The sequence below is a fragment of the Lemur catta genome, chromosome X (genome assembly GCF_020740605.2).
Source record: "Lemur catta isolate mLemCat1 chromosome X, mLemCat1.pri, whole genome shotgun sequence".
In the NCBI taxonomy this organism is placed as follows: domain Eukaryota; kingdom Metazoa; phylum Chordata; class Mammalia; order Primates; family Lemuridae; genus Lemur; species Lemur catta.
In genome coordinates, this window is record NC_059155.1 from 32,050,218 (window position 1) to 32,071,929 (window position 21,712).

Below are 21,712 nucleotides of genomic sequence, written 5' to 3' on the forward strand. Positions count from 1 at the left end.
GCTGTAGGGGAGAGAGTTGGGGCTCTGGAGTCAACACATCTACTTTTCATTCCTGACTCAAGTACTTACTTGCAGTCGTATGACCTTGAGCTCATGTTTAACCTTGCAGAAACTTCATTTCTTCATATGAGAAATCCCTTTTATGACTTTGGCTCCTGCTTGTCTCTCCTGTCTCAGCTCTCAGTCTCTCACCACTCCCTCAGCACTGCCTGCCCTCAATATTAAGATTCAATCAAGTTCAGCCACTCAGCAGGCCAACCCTGTTCCCCCACAGCTCCCAATGCCCCAAAACATACCTAAATAATTACTACTGGCCATTTATAGCTCAGGTTAGATGTCACCTCCCTCAGAAAACCCTGCCTGGCCATCTCCTCCACACACACACTTCAATCTGGATTGGGTGCCCCTCTTCTGTTGTGCCAGAAAAAAAACTATCCTTAGCGCTGTCATTTGTATCCCAGCACTTTGGGAGTCTGAGGCAGAAGGAATGCTTGAGGCCAGGAGTTCAAGACCAGCCTGGGCAACAGAGCAAAATCCTGTCTCTACAAAAAAATAAAAAATAAATTAGCCGGGCATGGTGGCACACACTTGTAGTCCCAGCTACTTAGGAGGCTGAGGCAGAAAGATCGCTTGAGCCCAGGAGTTTGAGGTTGCTGTGAGCTACGCTGACGCCACGGCACTCTAGCCCAGGCAACAGAGAGAGACTCTGTCTCTAAAAAAAATAAATAAGTAAAATAAAAAAGTTTAAAATGTATATTTTACATATATATCACACTGTGATGTTTGTACCTGTTTACATTTCTGGTTCTTCCTCTAACCTATGAGCTCTTTGAGGTCGAGTACTATTTCTTTTTTTTTGAGACAGAGTCTCACTCTGTTGCCCGGGCTAGAGTGAGTGCCGTGGCGTCAGCCTAGCTCACAGCAACCTCAAACTCCTGGGCTCAAACAATCCTCCTGCCTGAGCCTCCCGAGTAGCTGGGACTACAGGCATGCACCACCATGCCCAGCTAGTTTTTCTATATATATATTTTTTAGCTGTCCATATCATTTCTTTCTACTTTTAGTAGAGACGGGGTCTCACTCTTGCTCAGGCTGGTCTTGAACTCCTGACCTCAAGCGATCCTCCCGCCTCGGCCTCCCAGAGTGCTAGGATTACAGGCGTGAGCCACCACCCCCGGCCCTATTTCTTATTTATTCTCGGCATCCCCAAGAGTCAATGTAGTGCTTGGAAGCAGTGAGGGCTCATGAGGGCTTATTAAATGAGTGATGAAGGAATGAAGGAACATAATCATACCTATTTTGCAAATTTATTAACTAACGATTGTATAGAATAATGTAAGTGGCAATTCCTGGCACATAGTTAGGTCAGGAAATGGTATCTCATAGCATTAAAGGCAATTGACAATAACTTTGTGACATATCTCTTGCAATCTCTTAAAATGTTCGAGTGTGAAGTTCTGGAGAACTTTTGTCTTTGTTTAAGTCTCTCGAAAGGTAATTTTGTCATCTTAGAAGGAATCTCAGAGGACAAAGGACCTCTTGTTTAAGACAGCTAAGCCCAGTGATTAGTGGTGAGGCGCCGTGTCTAAGTGCTTCCAGGGCCTGGGGTCAGCTCACCCAGACAGACCTCCCCTTTCTGGCCCCACACCTTGGACCCAGAAGAGAAGGAGGAAGTGGGTAGAGAGGAAGAGAGAGAATAGAGAAAAGGGGGGATGGAATTAGATTCTGTGGGGGTAATAATTGTAGCTTTTGCACAGCAGCTGTGTTTAGAATCAGACAAGCTATACATCAGACAGTTCCACAGCCTCCAGAGAATTGCTTCTCTGAGCGCCTGTCACCTTCCATTCTTCCTGAGGTTTGCAGCCTTCCGCAGATCTTCCCAGTGGTGCCTTGCCCTAGCACCTCATTGGCCAACTTGGCACTACCTCCTGGGGTGCAAATGAACAGTCAAGGGTGGATCTCTCAGCAGCAGAACTGATCTCACGGAATGTTTTTCCAGTTCTGACAGTTTGGCACAAAGCCGCTTAGTGGCACCTAGTATCACAGAAGCTAGTGCGGCTCTCTGCTGCTGGGCTGGCAGGCTCCGGGTCCTTTTAGGAAATGGCTGGGCCGGTCCAGCCACCTCCCAGGTGATCTTACTCCTCAGGCCATACCCTTTTGACCCCGAGACTTTGGACTCAACTCAGTTTGAAGAATTTCTCATGCTCGGAATTGAAATTGACAACTTCATTGTCTTAAAGCACAAGTTAAGGCTAAGCGTTTATTAGTGTAATACATTTGTGATTGTGACAGGTCAAACAATGATGCAAATCCAGAGTAACCGGCAATTTAAAAGACAGACAGAAACTCCTACAGAATTCAGAGGAATCTTGCCTTTTATTGACTCTCACTCAGTGGGAAGTTCTGTGAAGAGCTCTGGCTGCAGGGCCAGGAGCTCAGCTAGTCCTGCCAGCACCGGGCAGCAGGCGGGCCCTGCACTGTGATGAAAGGTGAAGGGGTGGCAAGGCCCCAACTAACTGCAACTTTTCACAGAGATTCCCACGAGTGCAGACTTGAACAAACACCCAACCACCACCCACCTAGCTCCAAAGCCAGCTCCCCAACCCCCTCCCCCCAGTGCCTCAAACGTTCTCTTGCATTCGGGCTCCCTCCTCCTTTCAGCTGTGGGGATGGGAAGAGAAGAAGCCAGGCAGGGGTGGGAGTGGGAAGGCTGGAGGCCCGTCTTCTCTTCTGAGCTTGAGCAGGATAGCAGCCTGACATTCAGGTGACAGCAGAAGATGTGGGGCCCCCACAGGGGTGGGGCAGGTGGCACCCAAAGCATACTTGGCCGACTACTCAGCTTGGCCTGGGGCCAAACAAAGCACAAACACTTTCTTTCTTTTTCAGTTGGATGTATTTTCCAAATCAACAAACCTTAGAATATGAGTGACAGAGGTAACTCAGTTTAAACAAAGGCATTCACCGGGCAGCACAGCCCCCCTGCAATGACAAATAAATCCCTGGCAAAGAGAAAGCCAACATTGGCTAGGCTGGGATGTTAGGATTCCAGGATGACTTTTCTGATCGGATATAGAAGCTTATTCACTTGGCATTCTTTGTACAGGGACAAAGTGGTGGAGAGCCGATCTGGTCAGTCTGTTGGTCAGTCTATCAACAAACATCAATCGAGTATCTCATGTGGGGCAGCCTTCTTGGGACTAGAGGATACCTCATGAAGTCCTGGAAAAGCAGGAAGCTTCACTGCATATACAGCAATCATACTTGAGTCAGAAGCCTACCATCTAACCAATGACCAGACAGGATTTTGAAGCTAGACAGACTAGGGCTTGAATCTCAGCTCACTCACTAACTTAAATAGCAATATGATCTTGGAAAAGTCAACCTTTCTGTGCCTCAGCTTACATGCCTGTAAAATAGAGATAAACATAATATTTCAGGCCTCATCAGCTTGGAATATTGCTGGTTGGACATAAATGAATGGTGTTATTAACACCATATCTAACAGAGGAAGATAAACTATCAAACAGAAAAGTGAGAGCAATAAACTCACAGCACATAATTTCCCCTTTGAAGAAAACTCACAACACAACTACCCCCTTAGTTTTGTTTTAATTAAAACACCTGTGGCCTGACTTGTTATCTCTAAGAGTTCTTTCTCAGCCTTGAAGAGCCCTAGGTGGACAGTAGGGATGTGATCGCCCCACTTCAGTTCTCACCATCACCAGATTCCAAGGACTCAGACAAAGGCAGCCTCACAAAGATAAAAATAAAGAGCACCTGTGACTGCTTTGCTGCTGCTTCTGTTATCAGTCTGCTGAAGCAGAGGGGAAAAAAAAGCCATTTTAACCCTTTAAAACTCCGAGCAACTTTCCTCAGCTGCCCGACGCTACCCTTTACCATTTCTTCAGTGCTGTGGCCTCTCTCTCTCGAAAATAAACTTTTACTCCTGTATATCCTAATCACCGTGTGAGAAATCTTTCTCCCCTGTGTCACGAGCACCTAGTGAGTTTCCACCCTAACAATAAGTATCAGGGTATGTGTTCACCATCTATAATTGGAGCCAATTCCATTAGGCATCAGTGTAGCAAACACTTAAATAGCACTTACTGGCACTATTCTAAGTCTTTAACATATATTAATTCATTTAACCTTTGTAATAAGCCTATGGAGCAGGTACTAAATTTACCCCCATTTTATAGATGAGAAAACCTGAGGCACAGAGAGGTTATGTAACTACCCCAGATAGTGATACTCACTTATTTGAATTGTGTGAGAACTGTGTAAGATAGTGCATGCAAAATACATTTAGAACATAATGTGTAGATAAATACTACTTATGATCACTGTTCAGTAAATCGTTATCATTATTGTAAACTGTGTCAGCATTACTATGAATAGTGACCATGGAGTAATTTAGAATGTAGTCAAATGCAAAGGATTTGGCTATTTCCATCTGCTTCCTTAAAGGAAGCCCTATATTATTTTAGGTAACTCTAGACAGTTCTTATGGACCCTTCCAGGATTAATGACTCCAAGGGGAAGAGCAAATCCCTTGGGGCTGCTGAATAAGCAGAGGCCAAACCATGCAGAAAGGCAGGATAAATTAACCCCAGAAGCCCCAGAGGAAGTGCTGACCTAGGGGAGCATAGCTCTATTGCCCAGAGGTGGGTTGCAAAATCAAGCACTATCAAAAGAAACTCCAAATTGAAGGTGAAGGACTGTTCAATGTTTCTTTGCAAAGTATAAAAATTAAGAGGTCTGCAAGCAAGGGAGAGGGGAATTAACAAACTTCAAGTACCTACTTTGTGTCAGGAACCTTATTTTTGCTATTCCATTTATCTTCACAATGACCTCATGGGGTAGGTGCTATAATTATCCCCATTTTAGTGATAAGGGAACAGGCTCAGAGAGGTGAAGTGACCCACATAATGTCCCACACCTTAAAACTGTTGGAGTTGGGACTAGAATTCAGGTCTGCCCAACTCCAGTTGCGTTTCTCTTTCCGTAATCCCATCTATAAATCTGAAACAAAACTGCTTATTGTTCCCCCTCCACTTGCCCCTCCTATGCTGTCCTCTATCTTCGTGAATGAGGCCACCATCCCACCAGTCACCTAAGCCAGAAACTTGAAGGTCACTTAAACTCCACCTCATTCATCTCCCATATCCAAAAGGGTGGCATCAAATGGTTCTAGAAATTCTACCTCATTAGCATTTCTTTTGTCCATCCTTCCTGTCTTCACCATTGACTAAGTTCAAACTTCCATTAGGCTGCAATACTGATGTTTGGGTACATGTGTTAGGGCATAGTTTGACCATCTGAAATTGGATCTATTAAACTTGATGCTATTATCCAGATTCTATCTGGGATGTCCAGCACTTAGAGCCATATTTCATTAAATATTGGCTGAATGCATTAATTAACGAATAATAGTCAGATACTAATGTCCCTATTTTTAGGGTTTAAACCCTTTATTGGTTCTCCCCCACTTCAGGATTAAGAGCACATTTCTTCATATATAGAATACGTTGCCTAAATGATCTAGCTGCCCACCCACTTCTTCAGCCTTGCTTTCCAGCCACTCCCCATCTTCCTTTCAACATGCCAGTCTTCACTCAGTTTGACCTTCATTTTGTTCTGTGAAAGGACTATGTTCCCTTTTACACATCAGCCTTCGCTCTTGAAGGAACTCAGGAAATTTTGCCCCAAAATGTGAATTCTTGGTATAAAGAATACTTTGGGCCAGGCGTGGTGGCTCACGCCTATAATCCTAGCACTCTGGGAGGCCGAGGCAGGAGGATTGCTTGAAGTCAGGAGTTCGAGACCAGCCTGAGCAAGAGCGAGACCCCATCTCTACTAAAAATAGAAAGAAATTATATGGACAGCTAAAATATATATATATAGAAAAATTAGCCCATGGTGGCGCATGCCTGTAGTCCCAGCTACTCGGGAGGCTGAGGCAGTAGGATCGCTTAAGCCCAGGAGTTTGAGGTTGCTGTGAGCTAGGCTGACGCCACAGCACTCTAGCCCGGGCAACAGAGCAAGACTCTGTCTCAAAAAAAAAAAAAAAAAAAAAAAAGAATACTGTGAATTAAAGGCCCTTAGAGATTAGCAGGCCCTTGGAATGGGCTTTCCCTCTATCTGCATAACCAGACGGATTCATCAAAAGAACAATTGACTTCCCTTTCCTTCCCTGTTATCTCATTATATTTCAGGAAAGAAAATCAAGAATGCAACCAGACCTGGTCCAAATCATTTTAAATATAATACCTGTCTCTCAGGTTAATTTAATTTGCAAAGAGACTCATTTACAAGTCAATCTGTTTCCCCATCCATTCGTCCTCCCTAGCAACCATTTATTGCCCTTAAACAGAATTACCTATATTCCTAATCTCCCCTCCCCTCTAAAAGGAGAGCATAAAATATCTGGATCCCATTGGGATATTGGGTAATCAGTCTGTGATTCTCCTCGTGTACATGGTAAATAAACTTCTTCCTCTTACTAATTTGCCTTAACTTTGAGTTGATCTTTCAGCAAACTTTCGGGGGAAAAGGGGAAGTTCTTCCTTACTCCCACACTCTTTCCTTTTTGATTACCATACTTCTCCCCACACCCTAGCTCCCACTCTTCATCTTCTTAACTCCTACTTGGCAATGGTGTATTGTTTTGGAAGTTTTTCCTGACACCTCAAGTCTAGGTTTTTAGAGTTGACAGAACTAAGGCTCAGATAGGCTAAGTGACATGCCCAAGGCCCCACAGCTTGTCAGCGGCAGAGTCAAATTTATGCTAGTTTATCAGACTCGAAATATACACTATTTCATTTATATTACTGCTTACAATAACTCAAGGAGCTAAGGGGGTAGGTGACTGGCCCAAGATTACACAGCTAAAGTGGTGCAGCTTTTGTAGCCCCAAATCTAGGTACATTCTATTACACCAGAGCAATTCCATCTCATTGGGGTTGGAAGAACTTTGCCTTGTGAAGTGAGGGGAGAGGTTATGTATTTCACTACTGACCAAACTACAAAAGATCCTTAAGGCCACATGTTCCCCACCCATGGTCTAAAGATATGCTGTCCATGATAAGAGCAGCACTAAGGATGATGTTGATATTTGACAATGATCAGTTTTATGAAATATAGATGGAGACTTGAAAAGTAACATAAGATTTTCACTAAATTCATTTTCTTCATTGGATTATACTTTAGTAGGCACATTCTAGCAATTCTGAAGTTCCATACCTATACTGCATCCCTAACCATTCTTGGAAATTCATTAAGGAAAAGATTGACTAATATTTTCAGAGAATTCATCTATAAAGTCAACGCACAGTGCCACAGCGTGCACATATGCAAAGAAACCTCGTAAAAAAAGGATTTCTCTGGGGCCAGCCACTCTTTCCAGTAATCTAACTTAAGGTATTAACAAGTTAAAAACAAAGGAGAACAATCACAAAGGGGGTTCATCAATCATGCAATGAGAGATTAAATGAAGCACTGAGGCCAAAGTTGGTAGTGCCCAGCCAGCACTGCCCAGGCCAGAGTGTGCCCTTGCTCAAGAACTTTACATACCAATATAGTAGAGTCTACTTTTCCCAGAACAGGTCCTAGAACATATTAGGTCCTCAATAATCATTTGTTAACTAAATGACTAAATTAATAAATGAGTGACTAAAATGTCTCAATGACAGGGCCCATGTGGAGACGGATGCATTATCAAGCCATCAAATATTAGAATCATATATCTAATTTCTCCAGATCTTACTTTTCTGACATAATTTGGCATCCTATATAACTGATGGGAGGACTTCATGTCCCCAATCCCACTGTAAACTGTGACACTGGCATTTTTATTTTAAATGTCAGTCTCTGACTTTGATTCTTGTGGGGTGCTAACAAATCAGGCTTCTGAATCCGTAGACCTGAGACACATCTTGGATGCTGGCAAATTCTCCAAGACAATGCTATTGGCGGTGGAGTGAGGGTTCTGGATGTCAATTAGCCTTCCCTGAGAGACATTATTCCATCTGAACATGTGTCCTTTTTATATTTCTACCATTGTACTTTCTGTAAAATCAACACCAGTGCCCAAGAGTCCACTCTTTCCCCTCATGCAACCCATTATTTTCTTGAATTTTTTTCTTGAAGGATAATTTGCTCTGGGGATGATCCATGCCTCTTGAGATTTCAGTTACATGTGGTATCAAAAGCCCCTCCATGTGGCTTTCCTCAGCTACTAATGGGTTCTCTTCATTATGGTTCCAAGCTTTTCTCCATCTTGTTTAGGAGATTAGTACTAATAAAAGAAGGCATTCTTTAGGTTGCTTTTCAAATGGTTGAATCGATGAAAAGATTCATGCTGTGGTCTCCCTGACCCATAGGGACCACTTTCTCGTATAGCTCCTCATCCGTGGGTAAGGAAAGAAGGGTCTACTAACTGGTTCACAATAGTCATCAAAAACTCACTGTATGCCAAATTCTATGTCCTTGAGGGTAACAGAAAATAAGTAATATGCATGAGCAGTATTTCAGGACTAGAAGGCTGCTGACAGGTGAGTGTTCTGATTACAATTGTACATGGAGGTGTGCAGAGAGTTCCAGATTAGAAGTCCCAGCTTTGTATTTATATGCTGTGTGATCCTGCACAAGTCACTTTAGCTCCCTGAGCTCCCATCTCTTAATTTGAAAAATGGGCAAAGAGCTTTTCTCTGCCTTCACTCATAGGGTGGGATGGAGGATCAATTGAGTTAATGGCTGTAAAATTGCTTTGTAAATTTTAAAGTGCTATCCACCAGTGGCTCACTACTACTGCTATCATCATCATCATCAGTCTAGTATTGTTAAGAAGAGAAGATACTGTTGGATGACTGCATACTAACTTAAGCTTAGGTCCCCTCAGGACAAAGGTGCTCATGGTACTGCAGCCAGTGCTATTGCCACTCTGGGTAACACCACGATTGCTACTTACAGAGCAGCCTTCCACAGAGCAAAAGGGAACAGATGTTTTGACACCCGAATTGCTGGATATTAAATCTCTCCCATTATCTTTCCAAGGAACACAATGTGTTGCAGCTGGAAAGATACAATCTGACTTGAAGCCAAATCATGCTGGCTTCAAGTTGCTGGAATCGGCTCTTCAGAAGGTGAATTTTGTGAAGCCATGGGACTGTGCTTCCCACACCCCATTTAATTGGGTCTGGATTAGAATGCACATTCAGAAAACTCTTCTGTCACTTTTTGTCAAAGATTTCTCTTTGAGATGCTTGAAATATCTATTAAAATCTTAGCCTAAAGCAGTGTCTTTTGAATACCGAGCTCACTAATTCAGGTACTGCAGCACTGTGAGCATACACAACCAGCCTGCAAATGGATAAACTACTCAAAAGCCATTTTCCACCCCTTAAATATAATTCCAAGAAAGAATAGGAAATGCCTCATACCTCTAATGGAAGCTATTTGCTACAAAAACAAATCATTCAGGTCTGTGGACCTAGAAATGCCTTTTGCACATAAAACTGAAAGGAAGAGACAGCAAAACAGCAGCCGAAGCCATGAAGTCATCACCCCCAAAGCACATGATTCAAATAAAAACGAAATACTCATTGGAAAAATGGGCTACCCACACACTCAACATTACGGCTGAGCTACAGTAGTTGTCAGTTTATTTATAAAAGAAAACAACCAACAGTTTGTTTGAATTTCGGAGAAAATGAACTATTTGTTTCTTGTTAGTAGCTAATGTAAATATCAGAGCAAATAGCATTTTTGGTTCCAATAAAAACATAGAACATTTCAAAATGCTCATACATAAATCCTGACATCAAAATGTACATATCTTAAGATGCCGGAACATGAGCACCAAATGATGTGCTTAATCCATTTGTTCTTTCTTGAAGAGATGAGGCATAATTGTATGCAATCATCTTGTAGCTAGGAATTATATTAAGAACCCTGAACTATAAGTACTAAATCAAACTAAATAGTCTCTTATCCTATTTTTCTCTCTTATACTTGTCATTACTTCCTGAAGTTCTCGTTACAACTGCACAATTCTATCCCCCATAACCCATAGGTTTTCTTCAGAAAAGGCGGGTAGATTTCTCTCTCTCCTTCCCCTCAGAACCACAATTTTCTTCCCACAAATACTCATGGGGTGAAACTCAGAGTCAAATAATTTCAATGAACAATAATACCTTCTTGGGTAGGAGAACGAAGTTATTGCTGCTTTGCCCTGTTACAAATAGTTAGCATATCTTTAAAATTTGCTTTTGTTGTCCTTTGAGAAAAGAGAACCTGTTCTAGAAGAAAGGTTATTGGGAAAACGTGAGCTACATTATGATATCAAATACCGATCTCTTTTCCAAAGCTAAAAACCACAGTCCTCCTTCATTCGGTCCTAAAGAAAGCATAACATCGCCAGCTAATGGGCTGTCCCCAAATGACCATTATTGAATGAATAATAAAGGAATAATAGCAATGTGATTTCCACTTACATCAACCACAAAAGTCTTCTGAGAATCATCCAAAAACTGCACTTTTAAATGTAGCATTCTCAGCGAGGCCGTTGGGCTGCAAGCAGGCTCAGAGTGCTGTGGGTGCAGCGACAGGAAGGGGGCTTTCCACAGGAATTTCACTCCCAGCTGGATGTAGTGCACTCAGGTCCCCCCACCCCCCAGCCAGGCATCCCTACTCCCAGCGGAGCACACTTCCGTTTGCTTGAAGTGATGCACACCCAAGGGCGTTTGTGTTGTCGAGTGCTGGAGATCAATAGCATCTGGGCAATCTCCCTATTTGGTTAACATCAAATCCAACTGGACATTCTCTAGCTCACTTAAACTCAGTGCCTTCCTGCAAAGAAATATATAAAGGAAAGACAGCATTTGCAATCCCTGAGGGTTTTATTTCACAAGGGCACAATTTGAAAACCCTAGATAAAGCTTCGATAAACTGAGAATAGCCATTCTCAAAAGTAAAAAGATCAGAGTCAGTATCATATTGTACTAGAAATTTCATGGCTGGGTTAGGAAGCTGTATATATATATACCATTTTAATTATTTTGAATTTACATGATTTAGTAATGAAAACTACAAAAAGGAACATATGGAAAGCTTCATTTCCACTTATGTCCTCTCTATCCTTTATCCCCTCCTTTATCCCCATTACGGTCCTATCAGTAACCAATTTTATTAGTGTTTTGTTGTAGTTCTTTAACCTTCAGTGTTTCCTTCCATAAATACTACACATGCAAATACGAATGTGTTTATTCTGTGTAGGTAACATGTTGTTACACTCTTTTCTGCCTTACTTTTCTTCACATATCATGGAAATCTCCCTTTAGCTGTGCATGGAGAGCTTCCCCCATTTCTTTTCACAGCTGCATAATTTTACACTGTGTAGATGATCCATAGTTCACTCAGTCTGAAATTAATATTTCAGCCTCAACGAGGCTGAAATGAATATCCTCATGCATATGTCATTTCATAAGTGTGGAGGCATATCTGTAGGATAGATTTCCAGAAGTGGAGTTTCTGGTCAAGGACAATGAATTGGTGATCTTCACAGCTATTTCTAGATTTCCTTCCATAAGTGCTGTTATGGGTTAAATTTTGTCCCTTAAAATTCATACATTGAAGTAACCCCAGTAACTCAGAATGGGACTGTATTTGGAAATGGGGTCTCTAAAGAGATAAATAAATTGAAATGAGTCATCAGGGTGAATCCTAATCCAATCTGAACGGTGTCCTTATAAGAAGAGGAGACACTGACACAGAGGGAAGACCATGTGAAGACATGGGGAGAAGACAGCCATCTATCTACAAGCTATGGAGAGAGGCCTCAGAAGAAACCAGTTCTGCCAACACCTTGATCAGAGTTCTAGCATCCATAATTGTGAGAAAATAGCTTTCTCTTGTTTACGCCACCCAGTCTGTGATACTTTGTTGTGGCAGCCCTACCAGATTAATACAAAGGTCGAATCAATTTGCAGTTCCCCTGGCAATGTATGAGAGCGCCTGTTTTCTACACATGCTCAACAATGGAGTGTGGTATCAAACTTTGGGGTTTTTGCCAAACTAATAGGTGAGAAAAAATAATCTTAGTGTAGTTTTAAATTTTAAGGTTTTTATATTAAGAAAAGCTGAAAATCCTTTCGTATGTTTAAGGGCAATGTGGATTTCTTTCTTTCTTTTTCCTTTCTTTCTTTCTTTCTTTCTTTCTTTCTTTCTTTCTTTCTTTCTTTCTTTCTTTCTTCTTTCTTTCTTTCTTCCTTTTTTGTGGATGGTCTCTTCATGTACTTCTATGTCCTCCTTTTAAAATATTGGTTTATTGTCTTTCTCATTTATTTCTAGGAACTCTTTACAAATTAGGGAAATTAATCCCTTGTCTGTGATATGAGTTACAAACACTTCCCCCATTTGTCCTTTGTCTTTTGACTTAGCTTATGAGGGGTGTGTGTGTGTGTGTCTATGAGTGTTTGCCATGAGTTTTTCATTTTTTGTGTGGTAAAGTTTTTTTAAATGTCCTCTGGATTTTGAGTAATAGTTAGGAAAGCCTTCACTTCAAGGCTTTTAGTACTTTCATGGTTTTATTTTCAGTACTTTCATGGTTTTTATTTTATCTTTGATCTATTTGGATTTTATCATGATGTATGGTGTAAGGTATGGATCCAATTTCATTTTTTTTCCAAATGGCTTCCCAGTTGTCCCAATATCATTGATTAGAAAGTTCATTTCTACCTCCATTCATTTCAGAAACTTTATCATACATTAAACTGCCACATGCACTTGAGTCCATTTTGAGGTTTTATTTGCTTTCATTCAAGCACAAATATCATACTGTTTTAATTTTTGAGGCTCTAGAGTATGTTTTAATATCTAGTAAGGCTGTTCACCACACCATTGCCCCTTTTTTTTTACAGAATTTTCCTGACTATTCTTTTCTAACTATTTTTCTATATATGCATATTCAGTTCCAGGAAACGAATGTTGGCATATTTATTAAGATATGTTAAAATTATAAATTTGCTTAGAGATAATTAATATCTTTATGCTGGTGAGTCCTATTCATGGGACATGCTATGCATTTCAATTTGTTCAGGTCTACTTTTATGTCCTTCTCTTCTGAAATTTTACTGTTAATACACATTTTTATATATACACAAAAGCAGAGTATAGTACAATAAACTCCCACGCAGTCATCATCATTCAAAATTGATATGTAACACTCAGTACCTTAGAATGTGACTTTATTTGGAGATAGGGCCTTCAAAGAGGTAATTAAGTTAAAATGAGGCCATTAGGGCATGCTCTAATCCAATCTGGCTGGTGTTCTTTTTATAAAAAGAGGATATTAGTACAGAGAAACACTAAGGTCACATGTGCACAGAGGAAAGACCATTGAAGACACAGCAAGAAGGTGGCTATCTCCAAGTCACTGAGAGAGGCCTCAGGGGAAACCAAACTTGCTGACACCTTGATCTTGGACTTCCAGCCTCCAGAACCGTGAGAAACAAATTTCTGTTGTTTAAGTCACACAGTCTGTGGTATTGTGTTATGGCACTCTGCTACAGTTTGGATATAATTTGTTTGTCTCCACCAAAACTCACGTTGAAATTTCATCTCCAGTGTGGCAGTGTTGAGAGGCAGGGCCTAGTGGGCGGTGTTTGGGTTACAGAGGCAGATCCTTCAAGAATAGCTTGGTGCTGTTCCCATCCCATGGTAGTGAGTGAGTTCTTGCTCTCATGAGAATGGATTAGTTCTCATGGGAATGGATTTGTTTCTGAAAGAGTAGGTTGTTATAAAGGCAGGACACCCCTCTCTTTGTTAAGTGTCCACTTCCCCTTTGACCTTCTCTGCCATGTTGTGACAAAGCCCAAAAGTCCTTGCCAGAAACCAAGGCTATGCCTTTGATCTTCTTAGCCCAATGTGTTAAATAAATGTCTTCATAAATTACCCAGTCTCAGGTATTCTTTTACAGCAACACAGAATGGACTAAGACACACCCATAGCAAACTAATATAAATAATCATAAGATTTTCACTTTCTTTTTTTCTCTCTCTACCTCCTACAAATTATTTTAAAACAAATCCCAAGTAGAATTTCACTTTACCCATCAAATATCTTTTGTATGGATTTCTTAAAAATGTGGACATTTTCTTATATAATCCCAAAGCCATTATCACACCTAACAAAATTATCAAACACTGTCTTGTTATCATATACACCTGACCCTTGAACAAAATGAGTTTGAATAGCATGGGTCTACTTATACACAATTGTCTTCTGCCTCTGCCACCCTGAGACAGTAAAACCAATCTCTCTTCTTCTTCCTCCTCCCCCACCTACTCAATCTGAAGACAATAAAGATAAAAACCTTTATGTTGATCCACTTCCACTTAATAAATAGTAAATAAATTTTCTCTTCCTTATGATTCTCTCTTTTTCTTTTTGAGACAGTCTCATTCTGTTTTCTGTTGCCCAGGATAGAATGCAGTGGTGTCAGCATAGCTTACTGCAACCTTAAACTCCTGGGCTCAAATAAATCCTCCTGCCTCAGCCTCTAGAGTAGCTAGGACTACAGGTGCACACCACCATGCCTGGCTAATTTTTCTTTTCTTTCTTTTTATTTTATTTTTTATTTATTATTTTTTTTTGTAGAGACAAGGCCTTGTTATGTTGCTCAGGCTGGTCTTGAACTCCTGGCCTCAAGCAATCCTCCCACCTCGGCTTCCCAAAGTGCTAGGATTACAGGTATAAGACACCACACCTGGCTCAATCTTTCCCATCATTATATCTTCTAATTGAAAGTTGTTTTCATACGTGAAGAGAATTTATTTTTTATACATTAATTTTTATATCTTACTAACATACTGAATTTTCATAAATGTTTATAGTAGTTCTTCATTTGGTTGTTGGGTTTTCAGGTACAGGACATTTCCATTATTTGTGAATAGAAATGGTTTTATCTCTTCCTTTCCAGTTCTTGTAATGCTAATTTTCTTCTGTCTAATTGGGTTGGCTAATACCTCCACTGAAATGTTAGATAATAGTGGCAAGAGTGGGTATTCTTTTTTTCCTCTGGACTTTAGTGGGAAAGCTTCCAGTACTTTCCCATTAAGTAAAACAGTGGCTTTTGAAGGAGACATTTTTAAAAGTATATTTAAGTCTGATTAGGCAAGAAGCCCAAAACACCACCATTTGTCTATATTGAGCCAACTTATTTTATGTCACTAAATAAATAGGCTGATACAATTAGACTAATGAAATTTTTTCATCTGATGAACAAGGGTGCATATCTTTACTAATATTTTCACAGTATCCACAACAACTCCAACTGAAGAGACAGCTGCAAGGCTGGTAGAAAAAGCAGTAGCTCTGGTGACCAAAGAGTCTATTTGGAATTCTACCAGCATTGTGACCTGGAGCAGGTCACTTTAACCCCCTGTGCCTCATTTCCTGATCTATAAAGTAAGGTAAGAATTCTAACTCGTAGAGTTGTTATGAGAAAGAAAGAACTAGATTTGTGAAATCATATATTTCAGTGCTTGGCACATAGTAGGCACTCAGTAAATGGTTTTTGAATAGGTGAATATCAAGAAAGTAAACATCCATAAATCACTTTTTTGCTGAAGTTTAAAATAGTAAATGAAAAATGGATTATCTCTTTTCCTGTCTCTTTTTCCACTGAGACTTTATTCTTTCATTTTTTACTGGCAAATTTTTTCGCTAATAAACTGTGATCCAAAACAGGAAACTGTCCTAAAAGAAATTTTCATATTCTACTTTAAAGTAAAAATCCAAAGTTGAGCTCACCCGTGGAAAAATTAGCCTGGCTGGTCTGTCTTCACTTAGTCTCTCCAACATAGGAAAGTGGAGAAGGAAAGCTGGGCAGAAGGCCAGAATAGGAGCACAAGATCAGGGAATGGATTCTAGGGTTTGTGAGCTGAACAGAAATAGAAGAGTGTGTCTACATAGACTTTACCATTATCATTTTAAATTAAATAAAATAAACAAAGAATAAAAAGCACCACACAACTGCTCTACCTAAGATTTGAAGAGTGATCTGTGGTCTAACCTGAAAGGTAAAAGTTAAAAATCTTGACCAAAATTATGGCCCCAATTCCTGGCATCTCATCATTAGTGCCTTATTCCTGTGAGGGTTAAAATCTGTTTATTTTCAGGGTCTCTTTTTAAAGTGTCAATACTCTTGGATGTTAGTCAACCTTATTACAAAACAGTGGATTTAATAGAATGTCAAAACTTAAAGGACTTTTCTTATGTGTATTTTTTTTTCATTTTCTCTACCCCCATGAGAATAGCTTTTTGCTGATTATATAAAAATAAATGTCCATTTTTTAAAAGTTTAACAACCCCCAACATAAAGTAAGTATTAAGATCACCTGAAATTAATTCAACCAACCTGAGATAACCACCATTAACATCTTTGTAACCATTTTATATATACCTACATATATATATGTAAAATATATATATAACTACTATATATAGTTATGCATCACATGATGATGCTTAGGTCAATGATGCACCACATGTACAACGGAGGTCCCACAAGATTATAAGATATTTTTACTATACCTTTTCAGTGTTTAGATATGGTTAGATACCAAATATTTACACTGTCTTACAACTGCTTGCAGTATTCAGTACAATAACATGCTGTATAGGTCTGTAGCCTAGGAGCAATATGTTATACCGTATAGCTTAGGTGTGTAGTAGGCTAGACCATTTAGGTTTGTGTAAGTACATTCTCTGATGTTCACATGGTGAAAAAATTGTCTAAAAATGCATTTCTCAGAACATATTCCCATCATTAAGTGATACATGACTGTGTATACCTGTACACATACCTATGGATACATGTATACAAGTAACTATTGATAACCATTCTATACATATATGTAATTATATATATATATATATATATATATACACACACACACATAGTGGTAACCATTATATGTGTGTGAGTGTTACATGTGCTATATGCTGTTTTATTATGGATGCCAACCCCTGTACCCCTTCTACCTCTCTAAATAAGTCATGTCAATAATGATATGTGTGACTTTTCAAACTCTATTCCATTCATGGAACCCTATTGCTTCTGTGGCAGTACCTCTTGGGGTAAAAGGACAGGCAGAAAGCATGAGTGACTTGGGCCAGTACCACCACCCCTACTTCTACTGGACCAGATCAGATTTTACTTTATTGTTTTTAAATATTAGAATTTTTTAATTTTTTTATTTCAGCTTATTATGGGGGGGTACAAAAGTAAATATTAGAATTTTATAGAAAGTATTTTTAAGAAAGGAAATTATTTTTGAAGTTGGAAAACCACTGATCACATGTGGTTGGTTCAACCTTCCTCATTTTAAGAGATGAAGATCCTGAGGGAAAAGAGGCTTGCTCAAGGCCATTTAGCTAGTTAGTAGAAGATCTGAATATTAAAATGTCAACCACTTACCTTTTTTGCAGAGATTACTATTTTCTTCCAATTTATCACCTTCTCTGACTTATTCAAGAATTATATGTGTTTTTTAAAAATTGCTATTCTATGAAAAATTTGAAGATAACATAATATTCAATGGTAAAAGATTAATTATTTCTCCTTAAGATCAGAAAAAAATAAAAGTTGTGTGATCCCACCTCTCCTATTCAGCTTTTTACAGGAGGTTCTAGCCTGCGTAATTAATGCAAGAAAAAGAAATGAAAGTATACAGATTGCAAAGGACGAAGTAAAATTACCTAATTTGTAGATGGCATGATTGTGTGTATAAAAATGCTAAGGAATATACAAAAAAAAAGCTAGGGGAAATAATAACTGAATCTAGCAAGGCCAAAGGATAAAAAGTCATTATAAAAATAATAATTATAGGATGGGAGTTCTGGCATGACAAAAGTGTGAGAAATCCTCTCCTCAAAAAGCAACTATAAAGCTATATAAGATATTAAAAAACAACCATTTCAACATTCTGGAATTCAAACAATGGCACAAAACAAACCGAGCAACATTTATTTATGAAAACTGAACTTAGTATAAGAACAGCATGTATCTGGTGTTTTTGCTTGAGGATACTTCTACCCACCATCTCCCAGCTCTGTAAGTGGAATAAAACCAGGGAGATGAAAGCTGTACAAATGAGCAGTTTTGATGCCTCAGTCGGAGGGGCTCACTTGATTGGCAACATTCTCAGTGAAAGTGGCAACCTTGGTGGCAAGTGAACAGGAAGAGCCAGTGGCTCTATTAGCCTGAGATTGTGTGCCTGTTTTGGGTAAGCAAGACACCAGTGGACTAGCCAGGAAGGTAACAAGGTGTTTTGGGAGGTGATATAGACATAGGGTGCTGATATGCTTTCCACATATCCTGCGTTAATAGGAGGATGTGAACATGTGCAGCAGAGATTGGAGCAGGCTTAAGCCACCCACATGTTCCTGGCTGATGGAGATGGCACACACACCCAGAGGAGTCATGCAAAAGCCTGGCATAAAGCAAAAGCTTTGGAAGACTTGAAAACTGCCTGAAGTTTAAATGTTTTTCCCTGCCCACACACAGATCCATCAGCAGAGAGAGGAAGTCTTCCTGGCATAAGATATTTTAACACAACCTATGAACAACATTTGGCCAATCATCAAGCTATGAAGGCCCAGTGATGGCCCCTAAGAAACTAGGTTTTAAAATAAAAACCAGGTGAAAAACTAAGTAAAGACATCAGTGGCTGAACATTTTTAGAGTGAGAGATTATAAAAATTTAGTCCAATCAAGTTACTAATAAAGAAATAAGCAAAACAAAACAGAACAACAATAACCCTTGAGGGAGGGGGGAATCAGAATCCAAAAGTGCTGTATTATATTATCTAAAATGTCCAGTACTCAACAACAAAATTATGAGACATACATAGAGAGAAGAATGTTTGACCTATGCTCAGGGAGTGGGAGGACTCAGTTAATAGAAACCGTTTATGAAAGTTTTTAGATGTTGAATCTAGCAGAGAAGGCTTAAAAGCAGCCATTATGAATATGTTTAAAGAACTAAAGCAAAGAATTCATATTTAAAGAATTAAAAGAAAATATGATGATGACACAGACAATAGAGAATCTCAGTGAGGACATATAATTTCTACAAAAGAACCACAGGCAAATTTGGGAAATGAAAAGTAAAATATCTGAAATGAAAAATTCACTTTAGGAGCTCAATAGTAGATTTGAGCTGGCAGAAGAAAGAATAAGTCAACTTGAAGATAGAACAATAGAGAAGATCCAGTCTGAAGAAAAGAAAGAAAAAAAGAATGAAGAAAACTGAACAGAGCCTTACAAACTGTGGAACACCATCAAGTTTACTAACATAATGTAAGTACTATAGGTGAGAAGAGAGAGAAAGGAGCAGAAACAATATTTGAAGAAATAATGGCTGAAAACTTCTCAAATTTGATTAAAAAATTAATCTACACATCCAAGAAACTCAGTGACCACCCCAAACCCAAACAAGATAAACACAAAGAGATCCTAAGCAAACTATGAAACACCAGAAAAAGGTAAAATTTAGAAATGAAAGTAGCAAGAAAAAACATCAGGTGCATAGGAACAAAAATATGATTAATGGTTAATTTCACTTCAGAAATGATAGAGACCGGGAGGCAATGGAATTGCATATTCAAAATGAGCAGGTGGAGGGGAATGAGACTTTATTAACCAACTATTCTATGTCTAGGAAAACTATCCATAGAAAATGAAGGTGGAATGAAGATATTCCCAAATAAACAAAGACTGGAAGAATTTGTTGGTTGCTAGCCTGCCTAATAAGAAATTCTAAAAGAAGTCATTAGGCTGAAAGAAAGTGACAACAGATGATAACTTGAATTCCCAGGAAGAAATAAAGTTTTGGAAATGGTAAATATGTTAGTAATTACAAAAGTTTTCATAAATATATTTCTTCTCATTTCTTCTCTTTATTTTAAAAGAGACATACAGTTGTGAATAAATGTGACACTATATCATTGAGTTTATAACATATATAGATATATGACAATAGTAGCAAAAAGGAGGGTGGAGAAAAAAGAGACATATTTGAGTAAAGTTTTATATTTTATTCAAAGTATGTTAGCATTATTCTGAAGTAGATTGTAATAAGCTAAGATGTATATTGTAAATTCTAGAGAAAAATTAAGAAAACTGAAAATAATATAGCAAAAACAGAGTAATAGATGAATTAAAATTATAGACTAAAGATATTTATTTAGCCTAAAGAAGGCAAATAAGAAGCAACATATGCATATGTAAAAAGACATAAAAATATGACAAAATGACAGACATAGATCCAACCATATCAATAAGTGCATTAAACGTTCATGAAATAAACACTCAAAAGACAGAGATCATCAGCCTAGATAAACAATAGTAAGCCCCAGCTGTTACCTGTCTTCAAGAGACACATCTTAGAGTCAAATACTGCGGGGAGTTAGCTACGCTCCCTGCAAAAGTTCGGGTCCCTCAGACAGGGGTCGTTTATAGTTTATAAAGTAAAGATTTATGAAAACAGATAAAGCAGGGTGCCGGGAAGATTACATCTCTCCCCACAGAAATGCAACCAAGACTGAAGTTTTTGACACAGATACTTATAGCACAGGCACAGGTTTTCGGTTGCCAAGGGTAACGGGATTTACATAATTATAGGTAGTTTGGTTTAGGGTCAAAGTCTTCTAAAAGGCTATTACAGATCCTTCAGCTAACTCTATCTAGATGAACAATGAGTTATAAAATCTTCTTAGGGCAAACTTCTAAGTTTTATGATAAGGCTATTACTTTAGCAAAAAACAGAGACATCTTGGCTCTGGTTATTGTGTATTAGAGATTTCAGAAGTCAACATGAGCTGTCTCTTATGCTATTTACTTTAACCGCATGGTTCCGTCTGGGCCCAGCTCTCATCTCCGGTGGCCTGTCTTTGTTGATGAGCTCCGGCATCCTGTGGCTCTAGGCAAGACCTGCTTTGTCTTTCAAAACAGGTGAGAGAGCCACAGGCACGGATAGCAGTGGTCGCCTTGGAAAGCAGTTGCTACTGACCATTGAGACGCCCTCCTAAGGCGAGGCAGCTTTTGATATGCGAACTAACACGTTTACATTTTCCTTTAGGGCAAAGCCTTGCAAGACTTCTGAAATCTCTAAAAATATATGGGGCATTTCTATAAATCAATATTTCTTAGGCTCAAAAAAATACATACATACTTTAAAAGTTTGTAAAATAATGCGAAAAGACATCCCACATAAGTAGAAACCATAAAAAATGGTATTGGTTATATTAATGTCATAAAAAGACTTTAAGACAAGAAATGTTACTGGAAACAAAGAGAGACCATTTATCTGATAAAAAGGTCAATCCATCAGGGAGCTATAACAATTATAAATATATATGCACTTGACAACAGGGCCTCAGCATACATGAAGAAAAACCTGACAGAACTGAAAGAAAGTATAGATGAATCAGCAATAATAGTTGGATATTTCAATATCCCATTCTCAAGAACTTATAGAAAATAAGCGGGTGGGGGGGAGGGGATGGAGGTATGACTACATGGTGAGTACCAGGCGAACTGCCTGGTGAATGGACACGCTTGAGGCTCTGACTCGGGGGAATGGGCAGGACATGGACATTGTATAAAACTTGAACTTATGTACCCCCATGATGAGCTGAAATAAAAAAA

The 21,712-nt window shown here is 39.1% G+C and overlaps 1 protein-coding gene across 2 annotated transcripts in view; it reads right to left on the minus strand.

Annotated features, from left to right (window-relative positions):
* The window catches only part of FRMD7 (FERM domain containing 7), a 45,980-nt gene extending 35,236 nt beyond the window's left edge, over positions 1-10,744 (minus strand). For both annotated transcript variants that reach the window (XM_045538592.1, XM_045538591.1), the window contains exon 1: positions 10,494-10,744. In XM_045538592.1, coding sequence (XP_045394548.1) covers positions 10,494-10,550 — 57 coding nt within the window. In that variant the 5' untranslated portion in view covers positions 10,551-10,744. The remainder of the gene's footprint in view (positions 1-10,493) is intronic.
* Positions 10,745-21,712: the final 10,968 nt, after the last annotated feature.